The sequence below is a fragment of the Clupea harengus genome, chromosome 17, assembly GCF_900700415.2.
Source record: "Clupea harengus chromosome 17, Ch_v2.0.2, whole genome shotgun sequence".
Taxonomy (NCBI): Eukaryota; Metazoa; Chordata; class Actinopteri; order Clupeiformes; family Clupeidae; genus Clupea; species Clupea harengus.
In genome coordinates this window covers 10,144,079-10,159,496 of record NC_045168.1, presented here as the reverse complement: position 1 = coordinate 10,159,496, position 15,418 = coordinate 10,144,079, and the positions used below count along the sequence as shown (strand labels likewise).

General features: G+C 45.0%; 1 protein-coding gene across 1 annotated transcript; it reads left to right on the top strand.

Annotated features, from left to right (window-relative positions):
- Positions 1-1,775: 1,775 nt before the first annotated feature.
- alg14 (ALG14 UDP-N-acetylglucosaminyltransferase subunit) lies at positions 1,776-14,957 on the top strand. The gene is made up of 4 exons (XM_012815126.3): positions 1,776-2,157; positions 3,445-3,596; positions 3,994-4,116; positions 14,003-14,957. The coding sequence occupies exons 1-4, from the start codon at positions 2,004-2,006 to the stop codon at positions 14,231-14,233; spliced, it is 660 nt and encodes a 219-aa protein (XP_012670580.1). The 5' UTR covers positions 1,776-2,003; the 3' UTR covers positions 14,234-14,957.
- Positions 14,958-15,418: the final 461 nt, after the last annotated feature.

The following is a 15,418-nucleotide window of genomic DNA, read 5'->3' as shown; positions in this document are numbered from 1 at the left end:
GTAAACAAAACATGACTTCCCAGACTTTACTGTTTGTAACAGTGGAAAAAGAAGGTTTATCAACCAAATGGATGCGTTGTCTAGAGTTTCATTTATAGAAGCAGGGAAGGGTTGTTCCTTCTTGTGCCTTGAAGACATCAGGGGCCCTGGTTTGAGGGGGAAAACGTCTTGCGGAAACGGCATCTCATGCTTACTGTTGCACAAAAAAGGACATGCGTCAAAGAGAGCGGTAGAGGTTGGTTAAAGTTGACCAATTGTATTCTGGAGATGTTCTGGACAGTATTCTCCAGGAGCATGTTTACAAGGAATAAACCATAATGCTACTTCTGTTGTTCAAAACAATTAAATTCGTTGACACATAATTGTAGCTTGTCAGATCTGTTTTAAAATGCATAAGCCACATCCCCTCGAACTGACACGATATGGGATTTTGACCCTGTAAAGAAAGAAAATGTTTTGCTCACTTAGATTCCATGACAAGCTAGCGTTCTTGTTAGTGAGATCAATATAGCCCATCTCACATCTATTCTGGAGAATTTATTTAGGTCTAGAATGTAAAATGGCCAAACATACGTAACTTGTAATACATATTCAATTTAATAATCTGAATTAATTTAATGGCACACATTTGCAACCTCTGAGCTAGGCACTGAAAAGAAACATGTATAGCTCACATTTTTGTGGAAATGTGAAATGTTTCAGCAGACATTCTGGCACTTGTTGCGGTGGAGGAGAGGTCAGCAAAACTGGGTTTTCTTTGTAGGCCTACAAGCAACTTTCACTCCTTCCCCCAAAAGCATAGCCTACGTAGGCCTACGGTGTGGTCATGCAAAATAATTAAGCTTTCACTGCAACAGCAGGTGGTATTTGATAATAATTAGATTGAAATGTTATGTGTCTGGGAACAAACTGTAGGCCATTTGGTGCAGTCGATGCATCCAAAATTCCTAATCTAACCTAACAGGTAAGTGAAAGCAAGAAATGTAATTATTGTATATTTACATATGCTATGTTGTGGAAACTGAGGAGGTTCAGCAGTGTGAAAGCAACGTAGTTTGAGAGTTTGAGTTGGTAACTTACTAAACAAATCGCACAAAGGTTTTTGCTAGATCGACAAATCAGACTTTGTGATTAGTGCATGCAAATGTTCCATGTCAGTGAAGAATATGACACTCCTATTTCCAAAATCCTCGCCTCGCGGACCTCGCCGTTTCCGCTAGCCTTTTTGCCGTCAAAGGGCCCTGGTGACGCAAAATACTTAACTGAGATAACCAGTTTTAGGCTACATGTGACAAACAGGAAGAGAAATCAAAACAAAAGTCAAGGGATTTCAATATACTTCCCCACGCTGTAAATTAAATAAATACACTAAGAGGACAGCCAGATAGCATCATGTCCCCCAAACAGGAAATATCAGATAAACAAATAACCCACAACTGAAGGCCCCATTAGTCTGGGATTAGATGTGCAGTCTGAGAGTGTTACTGGTCAAGAGTGTGTCACCAATTCCTACTCACCATTGACAGCCACCGAGCCATGTCAAGAGCGACTGAGCCTCAAAGGCTGACAAATTACATGCAGTAATCAGATATACAACCGGGTTTTCCTTGTTTGGATGTGTATGTGGCAACACAGCTGTGAAAGAAAGAAAGAATGACATATTGTTAATATATCAATGGTACTTACACGCCATAACCAACAGATGTCGCTCTAATCATCTCAATTCACCAATGCCTTTACCCTAAACGCGTTTTCAAGGTTTTGAGCCAATGGCCTGCCGTACTGATGATCACAAAGTTGTCGTGTTAGCACTGTTGCTTTTAATCATGCTTCTCTGTCATTGTGAACTATAACGTTTTGCTGAAGCCATTGGTTAAATTATATCGTGATCATGAAAAAAAATGTTTTATATTAGTAGCAGTTCATGCTGTACTAAAAAGAAAGCGTTTCCAGCTAACTAGCCAGAGCTAACTAGCTAATGAAGTGGCTAACATTGAGCCGTGATGGAACTGCAAACGTTATTACTGGGAGTATTATCCGGATGCAGTTTGATCATCCTATGTTTTTTAGTACGACTTTTTGTTGTCCTACGGGAAGGTCCAGAGTGTAAGCCTGGAGCGAAGGGTCCTGTATGCATACTAGTCGTAGCGGGATCTGGTAAGGCACACGTTATTACAGCCAGCTTTCTACTTTGCTAACAAGCACACTGGCATCTATATGAAGTTGTCCCATGTTTACCCCTACAGCCACTGTTTTAAAATCGGGTTATGTAGATATGCACACTAAAGAGGGGTAACGTTGGCGTTCTTTTTTATCAGAATGTCGCCTGTGTCATCATATGTTAAGCTAGATGTTTTGCCTTTTTTTTTTAGCACACCTGGATTCAGCCTTCTTGCTTGTTGTACCTTCAGTGATAGCTATGTAACACTTTAAGTATCAGTGTTGGTAAATGTGCTCCTTGTCAGTTTTCCCATTATCAGTTCAAAACTTGAAATATTAGAGCATGTTAAGGCTTGCGCCAGTGACGATCACATTTAACCTGATGTCTGTAACTATTTGCGCATAGTTTACTTCTGCTAGACTATTGTTCTGCGACTACCAAGCCTCCCATCTAGCTTTATGTGTGGTTGTGGAAATTATCTCTAGATTGATTTGATGTTTAAACACCTCTTCATTTGTCCTGTTTACACAATGTGAAGTCTTGTACCAACAAAACTAAGCAATACTATGTCATTTTCATTACACACAGCTTAATACAGTGCCCTCCACAATTATTGGCACCCCTAGTAAATATGAGCAAAACAGGCTATAAAATATGTCTTTGCTGTATATCCTCTTGGTATTACACTCAAAATATTCACAAAAATCTTACCTTTTCATTGAAGTAAAACTATTGAAAAAAAAAAAACTGTTGACATTAAATAAATATTTCCCCCCAAAACATGTGTGCCACAATTATTGGCACCCCTTAATATTTGTACGCCAGTGGAACAGGAAGTCATGGTTGACCTCTTAAGAGTTCCTTATCAAACAGGTGAACTTAAAAATGTAAAACATGACTGGAAATATACTTCAGTTACATGTTAATTATAATATTTTTCTAGGGGTGCCAATAATTGTGGCACACATGTTTTGGGGAAAAATATTTATTTAATGTCAACAGTTTTTTTTTCTTTCAATAATTTTACTTCACTGAAAAGGTAAGATTTTTGTGAATATTTCGAGTGAAAGACCAAGAGGATAAACAGCAAAGACATATTTTTTATAGCCTGTTTTGCTCATATTCACTAGGGGTGCCAATAATTGTGGAGGGCACTGTACACTGAGTGAAACTGTAACATAACCCCTAGATAACTATTTGTCACTAGGTGCTATGACTAAGATGTGTAGGTTGCGGTATGATTCTGTCTTACAGTTTTATAAAGATGTGATTTTGTCCAACAGGTGGCCATACAACAGAGATTCTGCGCTTGGTCGGAAGTCTGTCCCAGTCCTACAGACCACGGCACTATGCCATAGCTGACACAGATCAGATGAGTGAGGACAAGATCCGCACTTTTGAGAGCTCTCATGGAGACGCACTAAAGGAACATCAGGTCAGTGAGAGTACATTCCCATGAACTTAACTGTGACCTCAAATAAGACATGTAGATTTGTGCGTGCGCACTGCATGCGCCGCACAGAATAATGCATACGCTAATAAATGGTACATTCCTCATTATTTGTCCATCCACAGGATTGTCTGAAGTCAGTTTACAAAAGTTGCAGCTTACATGCTAGTTCATTTGAAGAGTTAGGCTGTAATATAACAGTATTTTAGACAACATGAAATCATGAAGTTGATTTCTCACACAAAACATCGTCAGCTCCATTTTCATGTTGATACTGATATCTTGTCTCGGTCTGAAACAGTACAGACAGCTCCGCAGCACAGTGTTTTACAATCTTATTTGATTATTATTATTTAAATCGGATGTGTTTTTCTTTCACCAGTACACCATTCATCGGATTCCGCGCAGTCGAGAGGTGCGCCAGTCCTGGAGCTCGTCAGTGGTCAGCACTTTGTATGCCCTTCTCTACTCCGTACCACTGGTCTTCAGACTGCGGCCTGATGTGGTAGGTCCCTAGGCCATCTCTCCACCAGTCCTGGTCCACACTCAAATACAGATAATCACCACATTTTACCTAGCAGTGTTCAAATCGTTGCAATGAACAATCATTTGGGTGGATTTAAAGATTTAAAAATGTCTCTTGGAGTCATTGGAGACTCCTGTATTTTTTATATATGTCAATACACTGGCTTTTATGTAGAAGTAACATGAAATGAGAGTTTCAACAAATTAACTACAAAACAGTCAAATTAAAAGTCTAATTTTGCCATTTGCCAGTTCTTTATTACCATAAGGTGGCAGTGTTGAGGTAGAAATCAGACTTGTTGAGTTTTCAGCTCTCCCTGATCTAATATTCATAACCTATACATCATTCATGTCTATTAGTGGACTGCATCTATTCTTAGGTTGAATGTAGTTCATCTTGAGGTCATCTGCTTTCATGGATTAGCTTCCTCTGTCTCATAGTGTCCCCATGGAATACTGTTTGCGTTAGCACTCACTGCTCACTGTACTCAAGAATTTAAGAGTCAGTTTTGCAGACGCATGCATTTTCTCTCCCAAAACACTCCCATTATTGAAGAAAAGCAGTGAGCAAGGCTGTCTGTTTCAGCACAGTCATAAACACACTTCATACTGTCTGGAAATTATAGGTTTTTGTATTCGAAGAGTCATGGTGGTTTTTAATGTAATCTGAGAAGGAGCTCTGATTGCTTTAGTTGAGACTTGTTCCATGTGTCTGTTGAGTTCCCATAAAACCTGCTTAGGCCTGATGGTGGTGAATCAAGCAGCATTCCCTCATCAGAAGCCATTGCAAGATGCCCAGTGTGAGGCTTTTCTCCCCACCCTACAGCCTGATCGGTTGGCTTAGACTGATCCTAGCGCTTCTGACCTGATTACTGATAATGCCACCATGAGCCAGAGACACTGTCAGCGGGAAAAGAGCACCGGTCTCCTGCTTTTACCCCCTGAAGAAAGAGGAGAAAGTTGTTGAGCGAGACTGAGAGTGAGTAGGGAATGTGGAAGAGTGAGGGAAAGAACAAAATCAGGAGAGAAGAGAGAAAAGGGGCAGGGAGAAGAGAAGTAGAGCGCTTAAATTGTTCTGCAGGAATGAACAGAGTAGGCAGGCAGGCAGGCAGACAGCAGGCCCCCTTCCTATCCCTCTCTGTCTATCTCTATCTCTCTCCTCTCCACGCGCTCTTTCCCCTGCTGTTGTATAATGGTGGGGGCCAGCCAAGGGGATGGGGCGCAGCAGAGCGGGAAGCAGCAGCAGGGGGGGGGGGGGGGAGGAGGAGGAGGGTGGGGGGGATCTTGTTCGCAGGATGTGGCAGGACCTGAGTGGCTCCTCCGCCAGCTGTGAACCTCCAGCTTTCTCTGCTCACTCCAGGGAGGGGCCAAAACAGCGTTGGATTTCGCCATTGCCACGACAACTGGGGGGGGCTAGGGTTTGAGTCTGAGGTGGTGTGTGTGTGTGGGTGGGGGGTGGGGGGGGGGGGCGGGGGTAGGATTGGAGAGTGACTAAGCAAGCTCACTGGCCTGGTGCTGAGAAAGGTAGAAAGACAAGAGAGTAACGGTGGAAAATCTGTAGACCGTAGATTAAAAGGTAGGCTGAGTGAGAGGAACTGTTGAGGGAGTGTGTGGTGTGTGTGTGAAAGGGAAAGGCAGGCAGACAGAAAGATTAGACCCAGCAGGGTTAGATTAGCCTGACCTGTCAGAGCCGGACTGCCTACTGCTCTCTAATCTCTAATTAGCGTCCATTCTTCATCGGCTGGCGTCATTTTCCACTCCTCCTTTCGGCTCTGGCCACTGGGAGAAAAAACACGAGAGAGAGAATGAAAGGGAGAAAAGAAGAGAAAGGGGAGAGTGGGGTGATGAGTGAATGGTCCACAGAGTTTTTGAGGAAGATGTGAAGGGACGCTGTCGTGACTTTGTGACAAATTCCTGAAGCTGTGTTCACCCACACACACACACACACACACACACACACTTCTTGATCTGATAACCATCTGTCACAGCTGGAAATTCGGAATTCTAACTTATTAACGCGTGGACAGCGTTTCTGAAGCACTTTTTTTTCTAATGCCAGAAATTCCAAAATGTAGTTAGCACCTTCTCATGTTGCCACGTTAGCATATATCTGCTTTACCGGCCGCGGCAGCAGCAGCAGCAGTGGCCATTCATTACCTTTTTAGTCCCGGCGTGTGCTCCTCGGCAGACTGTTGTTTTAAAAAAGCGTCCCCCCGTCCCGCGTGGGTCAGCTCTTGGGGGAGCACATTCCTGGGTACGAGTCCGAAAAGCTCCTCTTCCTCTCCTCCTCTGTTTGTTTTTGACCAAACTTGAGCATGTCTCGGCCAGAGCCGGGAGTAGGGAAGGGGTTGGACGATGGCTGGTGAGAGGGGGCCCACAGTAGCCCTTCGCTGGGGTTACAAGATGGGACGCATTCCGGGGCACGGTCCATAGGAAATGCGGGGTCACCCCTGGAGGAGGGTGGGGGTACTGGTGAGGAAGAGATGTTTTTTTTAGGCATTCTTTTGGCCATAAAAGGGCATGTGTGAGATCACAGTACCCTCTTAACTCTCCAGACCCCCCCCCACACACACACACACACACACACACACACACATACATACACAGACAGACAGACACACACACACACACACACACACACCCCCACACACACATACCACCTCCAGATGTGTCAACACAATCCTTACTGCTGACTGTGTCCCCAAAGTTCCTTCATGATGGAAGCAACAGTGTCTGAGGCCAGCGAGAGGGGAGGAGGAGGTAGAGATCACTCCGTCCATTGTACTACTGTTTCTCCCAACTTCGCTTATGTAACTAATTCAGAAATATGCCTCCCCCCATAGAAAGTCCACTCAACTGTGCCACAGGCTATCACTATCACATAGATATTGAGGGGGAATATACAAGGACACAAATGCCTTTTTATAAAGCGCTGTTTAGACTAGTGCGGTTAATTGATGCCAAACACAGACAGTGTGCCAGTTGTGGCACACACAGACATAGCAAGTAGTGGCGCTGGTGTTGCCCTGGAATTGTTTTGCCTCCAGGTGATGTACGGCGGTTGGGAGCTCTGTTACATAACTGGGCTGTTGAAGCTGTCCCTGGTGAGCCATGAGGCTTAAGAGTCCAGGGAAATTGAAAGGCTCTCAAAGGCCTGCCGGGCGATTCCATCAGGCTGAAAGGCACAGTTGGTGCCGGTGGGGTTTCGTCTGCCTGGAACCATTCCAGAAGCATGGTGGTTATTCAAGGAGCATTATGTCTCCTGCCATATCAGACTGTCTACTACTCATTTTCTCTCAGGCTGTTTTTTTCTGTTTTATCTTTCTCCTCTTCACTGTGGCTTCTGTTTGTCAAACACTGTAGATTGAATTTCCTTGTCTGGATGCAGAGCTTCTGTCTCTCCCAACAAAGAATTTTTGTAGATCTTTCCAACTTTGTGGATGCCTCACTCCCCGAAATGTTTTTTTTTTACCCCATATGGAAACAAAACTAGGTCAAACCAAAAAAACTCCAAAAAAGACCACACATGTGCAGCAGTGGCTTATGGGTCATATGATTAACAAAAACAAATGACAGGGGCACTTTGGGATCCACCCCAGTGGCCCGAAACGAGTCCCTCCACTCCCATGCAGTCCCTCTCCTGGTGCTCCCCTTGCGAGGGGGGGGCTGCTGGAGGACTTCGCCGCGCTTCATCAGCTCTGTTTTTCCACATTTCTGTTTTCCTTCTGAGCGCGCTCCCTACTGCTCGTCCTGCCATATGGTTCATCTTAACCTTATTAGGAAATTGTTCACGAATGGAATGGGAACGGGATGGGATGGGATAGATCAGAATTTTCGCTGGCTTTGTTTGAGGAAAGATTATTACAGAGTCGTCGGATCATTCTTTGCTCTCATTTCTCCATGACAATCTGGCCAACGGGTTGATTGACAGCTGCAATCAGCTTCCATAGTTCGAGATTCGGTGTGAATGCTTGTGAGGAGCTGTGAATGCAGGAGGTGCCCTGAGATATTCCTGTCACGTATTAGCATTTGTATGCTATAGTACTCCAGTGCCAGCAAATATCATCTCCGCATTTTGACAGCTCTTTGCCGTTAGTTAAATCTGTAGTGAGCCGGTGGAGTAGCTGTTGGGGATGATTATCATAGGTTGAGTTCTTTTGTTAATCGGTGTGGTTTACCAAGTCAGTGGAGACTCAAGTAGGGCTTGATATGTTTTATACGGACCGGCCATCTGTTTAAACAGACACATAGCAACATCTCTGCAGCAGTTCCAACATGGACCCCAACCCGCACCCCCTCCACCACATTTCCAGCTGTCAAAAATAATAATAACAGATGAGTCGTATGCAGACGGCGATCTAAAACAGCTGTACAAACCCGCCGATATATCAAGGAGAGACACCCGCGTAAGGGATAGCGGCTGCTTGGTGGAAAGGAGAAGAACTCTCTTTCGTACTCTCTTTCACATGAACTGATGAATTTTTCCATCGCCTTCCAAAATTTCTAGTTGAAAAGGTTCTTAAGAACTTGTTCTACACCGAGAGCCCTCCATAGAATGTTTTCAAGAAGAGCTCCACTTCAGAGGACTCCAAGTAGGATCTGCACAGAGACGAGCCAGAGAACCTTTAGGGGGTTTTAGTGTGTACGGTATGTTTCCTTTGTGAAGCAGCCTTTCAAGGCCTCAGCCCTGCTCTCTATCCGTCATCTGTGCTTAAAAGCAGTCCTCGTGGAGTGTTGACATGGGGAAGTGTTGTTTGCTCAGCAGCTCTCTGCTAGTGTTGCCGTCAGCACACACGCTCAAAGAGAGAACGCTCTCCCCTCCAAGGCCTCCTGGGTAACTCAGTCAGCCACACTGCAGGGGACGACGAGAGCAAGTCCCATCACTTGGTTTTGGAATCTCAGCGTTGCGATAACGAAGGGTATTTCAGTGGGCTGCTACAGTCTGTGCGTAGATTATCTGCAAGTCTTATCGTCTCACCGGCAGTCGGGTGAGACCCGGTGAGGTGTTTTATGGGCAGATAACACCTGCTGTCTAGTCAGACGTAGCGTTGACTCACCTTGTTTGCTCTAGGTGGGTGATACAGGAAGTGACACCCCAGCCGACGACAGGTGAGCACACCACCTAGTCAAATTGGGGAGGGGCGATGATGTATGTCCTCGCCGTGGTGACCTCATCAGGTGTGTGTTTCCTGACCTGTCTAGATAGCTCAGTCTTAGCTGGCATGTCTTGGATTGCCTCCTCTGACTAAGATTTAGAGACATGATTTAGAGACATGCTCTCTTTCTTCTTTCATGGAGGCGTCTCTGTCGTTTAGAGGGAGTGTGGTAATCACTGCCTGTGGGTCCTAGTACTGACCAAACGAGTTGAAGGTGACAGGCTGGTACTGGGTGGAAGCTTCAACAAAGTAGTCTGAATCTGCAGTGTTTTCTAATGACTGGATTCTCTCCCCTTCTCTGACCCACACACTTTTTTCCGTCACTCACTAGACACGTGCACCTACCAGAATTTCAGTCTGGCTACTTTGGTCATCAACAAGAAGACCTGACGTGCGCCCGTAATTTTTAACTGTCAACAAAGTGCAATTCTCTAGGTCAGTGTGAGCGTCAGCAGTTCTCCGAAGCATTTCCCCTGCGGAATGCCTTCAGGGCTGTGCATGTTTCGCTTCGTGTCTGTGTGTGTGTGTGTGTGTGTGTGTGTGTGTGTGTACACGTAATGGCTTTCTGAGACTACCCAGCTGTGTGCTGTTTATCAACTGAAAGATAAGCAGCCGATAACAGTTCAGTGCTGCCGTATGTAATGATTAGTGAAGAGGGGCCCGGGTCCCATTTCCCCTCAAGGATTGCAGCACTAAAGTCATTATGATCAATGAAATGATGTGAGGAACATCATTTTGGACTTACTGTGAATTAGGTGTTAAGGTCTTGTTTATTTGTGAGTGTTCAGATGTGTAAAGTATATGTAGAATATAGCCATACTATTTACATGGTTCGTATAGTTAACACATTGAGATTAAGTCACACACATTTGTCACGTGTACTTTGTTATGTAGGGTTATATGCCTGTCCATGAACGTGAGCAGTGTTGTCAACCTGTACATCCTCTAGATTTTTTCATATCCTAAAACAGCATTGTGTTAGTATGCATTGGTGGCAGTGTAAACTGTACACAGTTCTGACTGGTGTGTGTGTCTGTGTGCTTGTCTGTGTGCTTGTCTGTGTGCGTGTGTGTGTGTGTGTGTGTGTGTGTCTGTGTGCTTGTCTGTGTGCGTGTGTGTCTGTGTGCGTGTCTGTGTGTGTGCGCGTGTGTGTGTGTGTGTGTCTGTGTGTCTGTGTGTGTGTGTCTGCACGTGCACCTGCATTTCTCTTGCCAGTTAGCTCTGAATAGCGGTGAGTGAGCGTAGGGCTGAATGGCATGTGTTTCTAGCACACAGTGCAGAAAGGTCCAGAGGGGTGCTGGAGCAGAGCTGGTTGCCCCTGCCCCCTGGAGCAGAGCTTGTTGCCCCTGCCCCCTGGACGCTGCCAGCCAAAGCATCCGCGGAATGTTCCGGCCCCAAGTTTATGAATGCAGCACTGCACTACAGATCGTCAGGCTTCACAGCAAACACTGTCTGTATGCCTCAGACCATTCTGTTTCTGTCTCTCTCTGTCTCTTCAACTAGTCTTTCGCACGCATAGGGGAATGAGCTGCGAGCTATGCCTGTGCCTTAATGGTGGTCCACATATGGCGCAACATCAAAGGAAGGAGTCGAGAAGAATGCGCTATATATATTTATATACGCCATTTCAGCATCTACCTTGATTCCCTTTTTGAGCTAAGAGCTATCAAGTTTAACGCGAACCAGGTGACCATCAAGCAGGACAGAGAGATGAGGTGTTGAAAAGTGAATGACATGGAAGGAAATGTATTGTCTTCCTTTGCCTACATCTCTCTGTAATAATTAGGTTGCATTCTAAATTTACAAAGTTTTATACAGAACATATAGGTTAACAAGATGAGACAATTTACAGGAAATGTATACTAAGCATCTGACAAGACGAGTTTTTGTCTTTGTACATCATGTAGACATTGAATAATTATTACTATAGGCAACCTATATGATGATGGAGATTCTCTCACGACACTATCACTATTACAACTGTAGTTGTATTTGACAAAAAAACAGCTTTATGTGGTTGGTGCTACTAATCCAAGCAACATTACTGAACTTGGACAGACCTGCTGTGATATGACTCGTATGTTTGTGTCAGTAGCCCGTGTTGGCAACAAAACAGGTTAAACAACTGTGAAAACGAAACAAACATTTTATGGAATAGTCCCATTTGTAGACAGAGAAATTGCACTTCTTCTCGCATTAATCTTAATTTCCACTACACTGAGAGACATTAGGTTTTTAGAACGGTATTTTAGAACGGTGAAGGGAGAACGAGGCTTTGATTAGTGGTCTAAACTGCGTGAGTACTAGCTGTAAAATACAAAACAAATATGACTTCTCTGTCTCACTTTTTGTTGTTCATTAAGGCCCCGATGAATGATGAGGTACTGGAGTATTTGATGTACTGCCTGTGTGGTGTGGAGTGTAGTTACATAGTCATCTGGTGACATTCTTAGGTGAGTTAAAAGATCGGAGATTAGATTAGATGTGCCTGCCAGAAGTTTAAAACTAAGACGCAGGTTACGTTTCAAAGAAAGAAGTGGCAGAAGAACGCTTTCCTCAAAACAATTTCCATTGCAACGCCTACTTTTATGATCAGATACACCCAAATGAGGTGTGGGCCCGCCTTCGAAGGTGCGTAGGTCTGTGCGCATGGTATGAAATTATCAAATGAATGTGCCCTAGTAATCAAAATAGCTTTACACGATGCCCTTCTTTGTTGTACTTAAAAACCCGTGGTGTGCATCTATCAAATTACGGCCCATGGTGTCTTTCCTGCCTGTGTCTTTCACCTCCTGTTTCTCCTTCAGTTTGTTTTTCCTTCTCTCTCTTGCTCTCAGTCTCCCTCCCTCCTTCCCTCTTCCCTTTCCCTCGCCGTTCTCTGTCTCTCCGAAGCCTCCAGTGCTTCCAGAGGGGCGTTAAATGCTCCAACCACCCCAATAACCCAAGCCATCTTCCAGCGCAGCAAGAGACGCATTTTTTCCTAGACGACGTCATGTGAAACGGGCGGGGGGGGGGATGAGCGCACAAGCGGTAGCAGTAGTCAGAGGTCGCATCCCGGCCGCCGTCAGTAACGCACCACAGGCTTGTCACGGTGGCTCTTTTGCCTCAGACCTCGCACCTCAAAGAATCGTAATTTGGATATCATCCAAGATGGCCCCCCTAGGTCCTTTCCAAATGTTAAATATAGCTAAAGAATGTGGTTGTGTCACCAAGCTGGCAGGTTTAGACATCCCCACAACTCTCTTGTTACACCCTCTTCACAGCTGCCTGTGTTACGAGTGAGAGCAGGGATTGCACCCGGCTTTTACTGCGTCTGTGCTGTGTGTGTCTGCGTGACTGATTGTGTGTGTGTGTCTCCCTTTACGGGAGGTGATTTATTTTCTGTTGACTGTTCACATTGTCCCAAGTCCAGTTTGCACCCTCATGTTTACAGATGGACGCTGGCTTTTCTGAGACCAGTGTGCAAATGTTCCTCTGATTGCCATGAGCCAAAAGCCAACCCTAGACCTAGTGGACATACCAGTGACATACTCCTAGACCTAGTGGACTGAACCTGGGCTGATATCAAGTCTCTCTAGGCTCAGTATGACTAGTGTTTGTGCTGCATTTGCTTTGTGTTTGTACTGCATTTGCAGGCCTCATGTGAGTTTGCGTTGTGGCCTGTATTTTGACAGTTGTTCCTTTCGGGACCAGTCCCCCTCATTTGTTCAAGGCTTTAAGTGTGATGTTACAGTGCTAGAGTGTTACAGTGATTGTAGACTCGGGGTAGATTTTTCTAAGCGCAGTATTTATTATTTGTATCTCTGTCGCAGACTTCAATTTCTTTTTGATTTCAACAAAACACATTTCTGCCCACAGAGCGCTGCTCAATTCACTCCACTATATTCTCCTTGTGAGATTAAGCTATGTGTGTCTGACAAAGGAAACTTCCCAGAAATCTCGGTCGGGGACAATATGATCAGGGAACCTAGCAACTGGACCTTCATTCCAGTGTAATGAGTTTATCAACGTGGTCTCTCGCACAAAAGATCTACTGTTGACTCAGCACCCCTCCACCACCACCTACCCTGTGAGGAGGAGGGGAGGGGGGGGGGGGGGGCAGGGCAGTGTGACTGTAAGCTCAGCCGATGCCTCAACCAAGATGGTCTTGGCAGCTTTTGTGATGGATTCTCCAGACCCTGTCTCCTGTCTCTACAGCAGTCTGCCTGCCTTCCTGTGCAGCTCTGCACACCATAACTGGCATGTGTGTGATCATCGGACTGTCCATCCCAGCCCCCACCCACACGCTCACTCACACACACACACACACCACACATAGACTACCTTCTGTTTGTCTGATCACGTCGGGAGCCAAGGGCGTTGTCACGGTGGCATGTTCCAGTTTCTCCTCAAGCACAAATAGAGGCCCTGATGGTGACTGGATCAGTAGCGGCAGTCTGTTGGTCTGTCTCATACAATCTGAACATGTGCTAACCTGTGCATACACGCAAGCGTCTAGTACCATTTCACATTGGTGTGTTTGGTACTTCCCTGAGTACATAATGAGTGTGCCCTGTGTATGTGTTTGTGCTGTTAATGCTTAGTGTTTTTGCTCTTAATTCTTCTTAATTCATGCTCTTAATGTGTGTTTATGTCTGCGTGTGTAACCCTATATTTCTGAGCCTTGCATCGCACATTTATATATATATATATATGTGTGTGTCATTACAGGTGCTGTGTAATGGGCCAGGGACGTGTGTACCTCTGTGTGCGGCTGGGCTGCTCCTCGGGATGCTGGGGCTGAAGAGGGTGGTGCTGGTCTATGTGGAGAGCATCTGCCGTGTGGAGAACCTCTCCCTTTCTGGAAAGATCCTCTACCACCTGGCCGACTACTTCTTTGTGCAGTGGACCAGCCTGAAGGACAAATATCCCAAAGCAATTTACATGGGGAGAATAGTGTAATCCCAACCCCCATCTTTGATTTGAACTGGACCGCACACAAGACTTTTGTTTTATATAAATCATGTCTACACAACATATAAGTGCAATTGGGTTTGGTCATTTGGTGGGTATGTTTGCATTCTATGTTCGGGTATTTGTATCTTTGAGCCTTCACCATGAATGTTGCCATCTAACTCGTGGTCAGGTACAACCATTTGAGTGAAACTGGGAAGATGTTACATCAGGTTTTAGCTATTTGGAAAAATCCACTGTAAACAGTATCCAAAACTGAGAGCAGGTGTTTGCTTCATTCATTCCTTCATACGGTAGGCAGGCGTAGGTGAAACTGCCTTACGCCAGAATCAAGGAGCTGTTGTTGTCAAGTCACCAAGGCTTTCCGCCTCTCGAGTGTAGCGCTACAGCCGTGGAGTGACAGGCTGACGGCCGAGGCGATGACAGGCAGCCACCTCTGCGTTCTCGATGCGGTGACAGCTCCCCACTGTTTTTCCACGGAGAAGAAAAGGCAAGACTCCACAGGACTGCTGTGTCTAACGTAGATGGCATCTGCAGAGGGGGACCTCTGTGATGTTTCCTCTATGTGACGAAACATCTCCAAAACAGGGCTGACAGGGTTGTATTGTTCTGATATGATGGGTTTCATTGGTCCGAATAGAAATGAAAAAGGAATTCATGAGAACCAATGTGTTTGTTTTTTCAATATAAATAAACAAATATCCTCTTTGAATCCTGTGGTATGTACCTAGTGGAGTCCTTGTAATGCCGGTTCTTGTTTGGCTGCAAAAGTTCCTTGAAGTGCTCAATGCCCAGTAATGTTATTTGTTATCATAGGACCAAATAAGACATGGTTGGTGTACCGGTGCTTTATTCGATCTGAATGAGGAAATATGAATGCATTTGTAAATATTTTCTTCTCCTGGAAACTATCAACTCATGGGTGCAGTTCTAACAGACTGAATCAACTCTGCAGTTTCACTTCAAATCAACCAACTTTGTTCATAAGAACCAGTCAAACTTACTGCCCAAAGCACTTCATTGGAGGGATGTTCTCTTTAGCCATGCTAAACTTTTTATATCTTGTCAGGACAGGCTTCTAAATGGGGCAGATTTTCCATTGTTTTGGATTTCCTGTCCCTCGCCTGTGATCGTCCTCTTCAAGCAGAGTTTACCCAGAGAGGAAGTGAACTG

What these genes read in the sequence shown, in the direction of transcription:
- alg14 (XM_012815126.3), top strand. Translation starts at nt 2,004, where the DNA reads ATGGAACTGCAAACGTTATTACTGGGAGTATTATCCGGATGCAGTTTG. An exon ending in ACTAGTCGTAGCGGGATCTG is followed by an intron (nt 2,158 to 3,444) that starts GTAAGGCACACG and finishes TTTGTCCAACAG; the next exon opens with GTGGCCATACAACAGAGATT. An exon ending in ACGCACTAAAGGAACATCAG is followed by an intron (nt 3,597 to 3,993) that starts GTCAGTGAGAGT and finishes TTCTTTCACCAG; the next exon opens with TACACCATTCATCGGATTCC.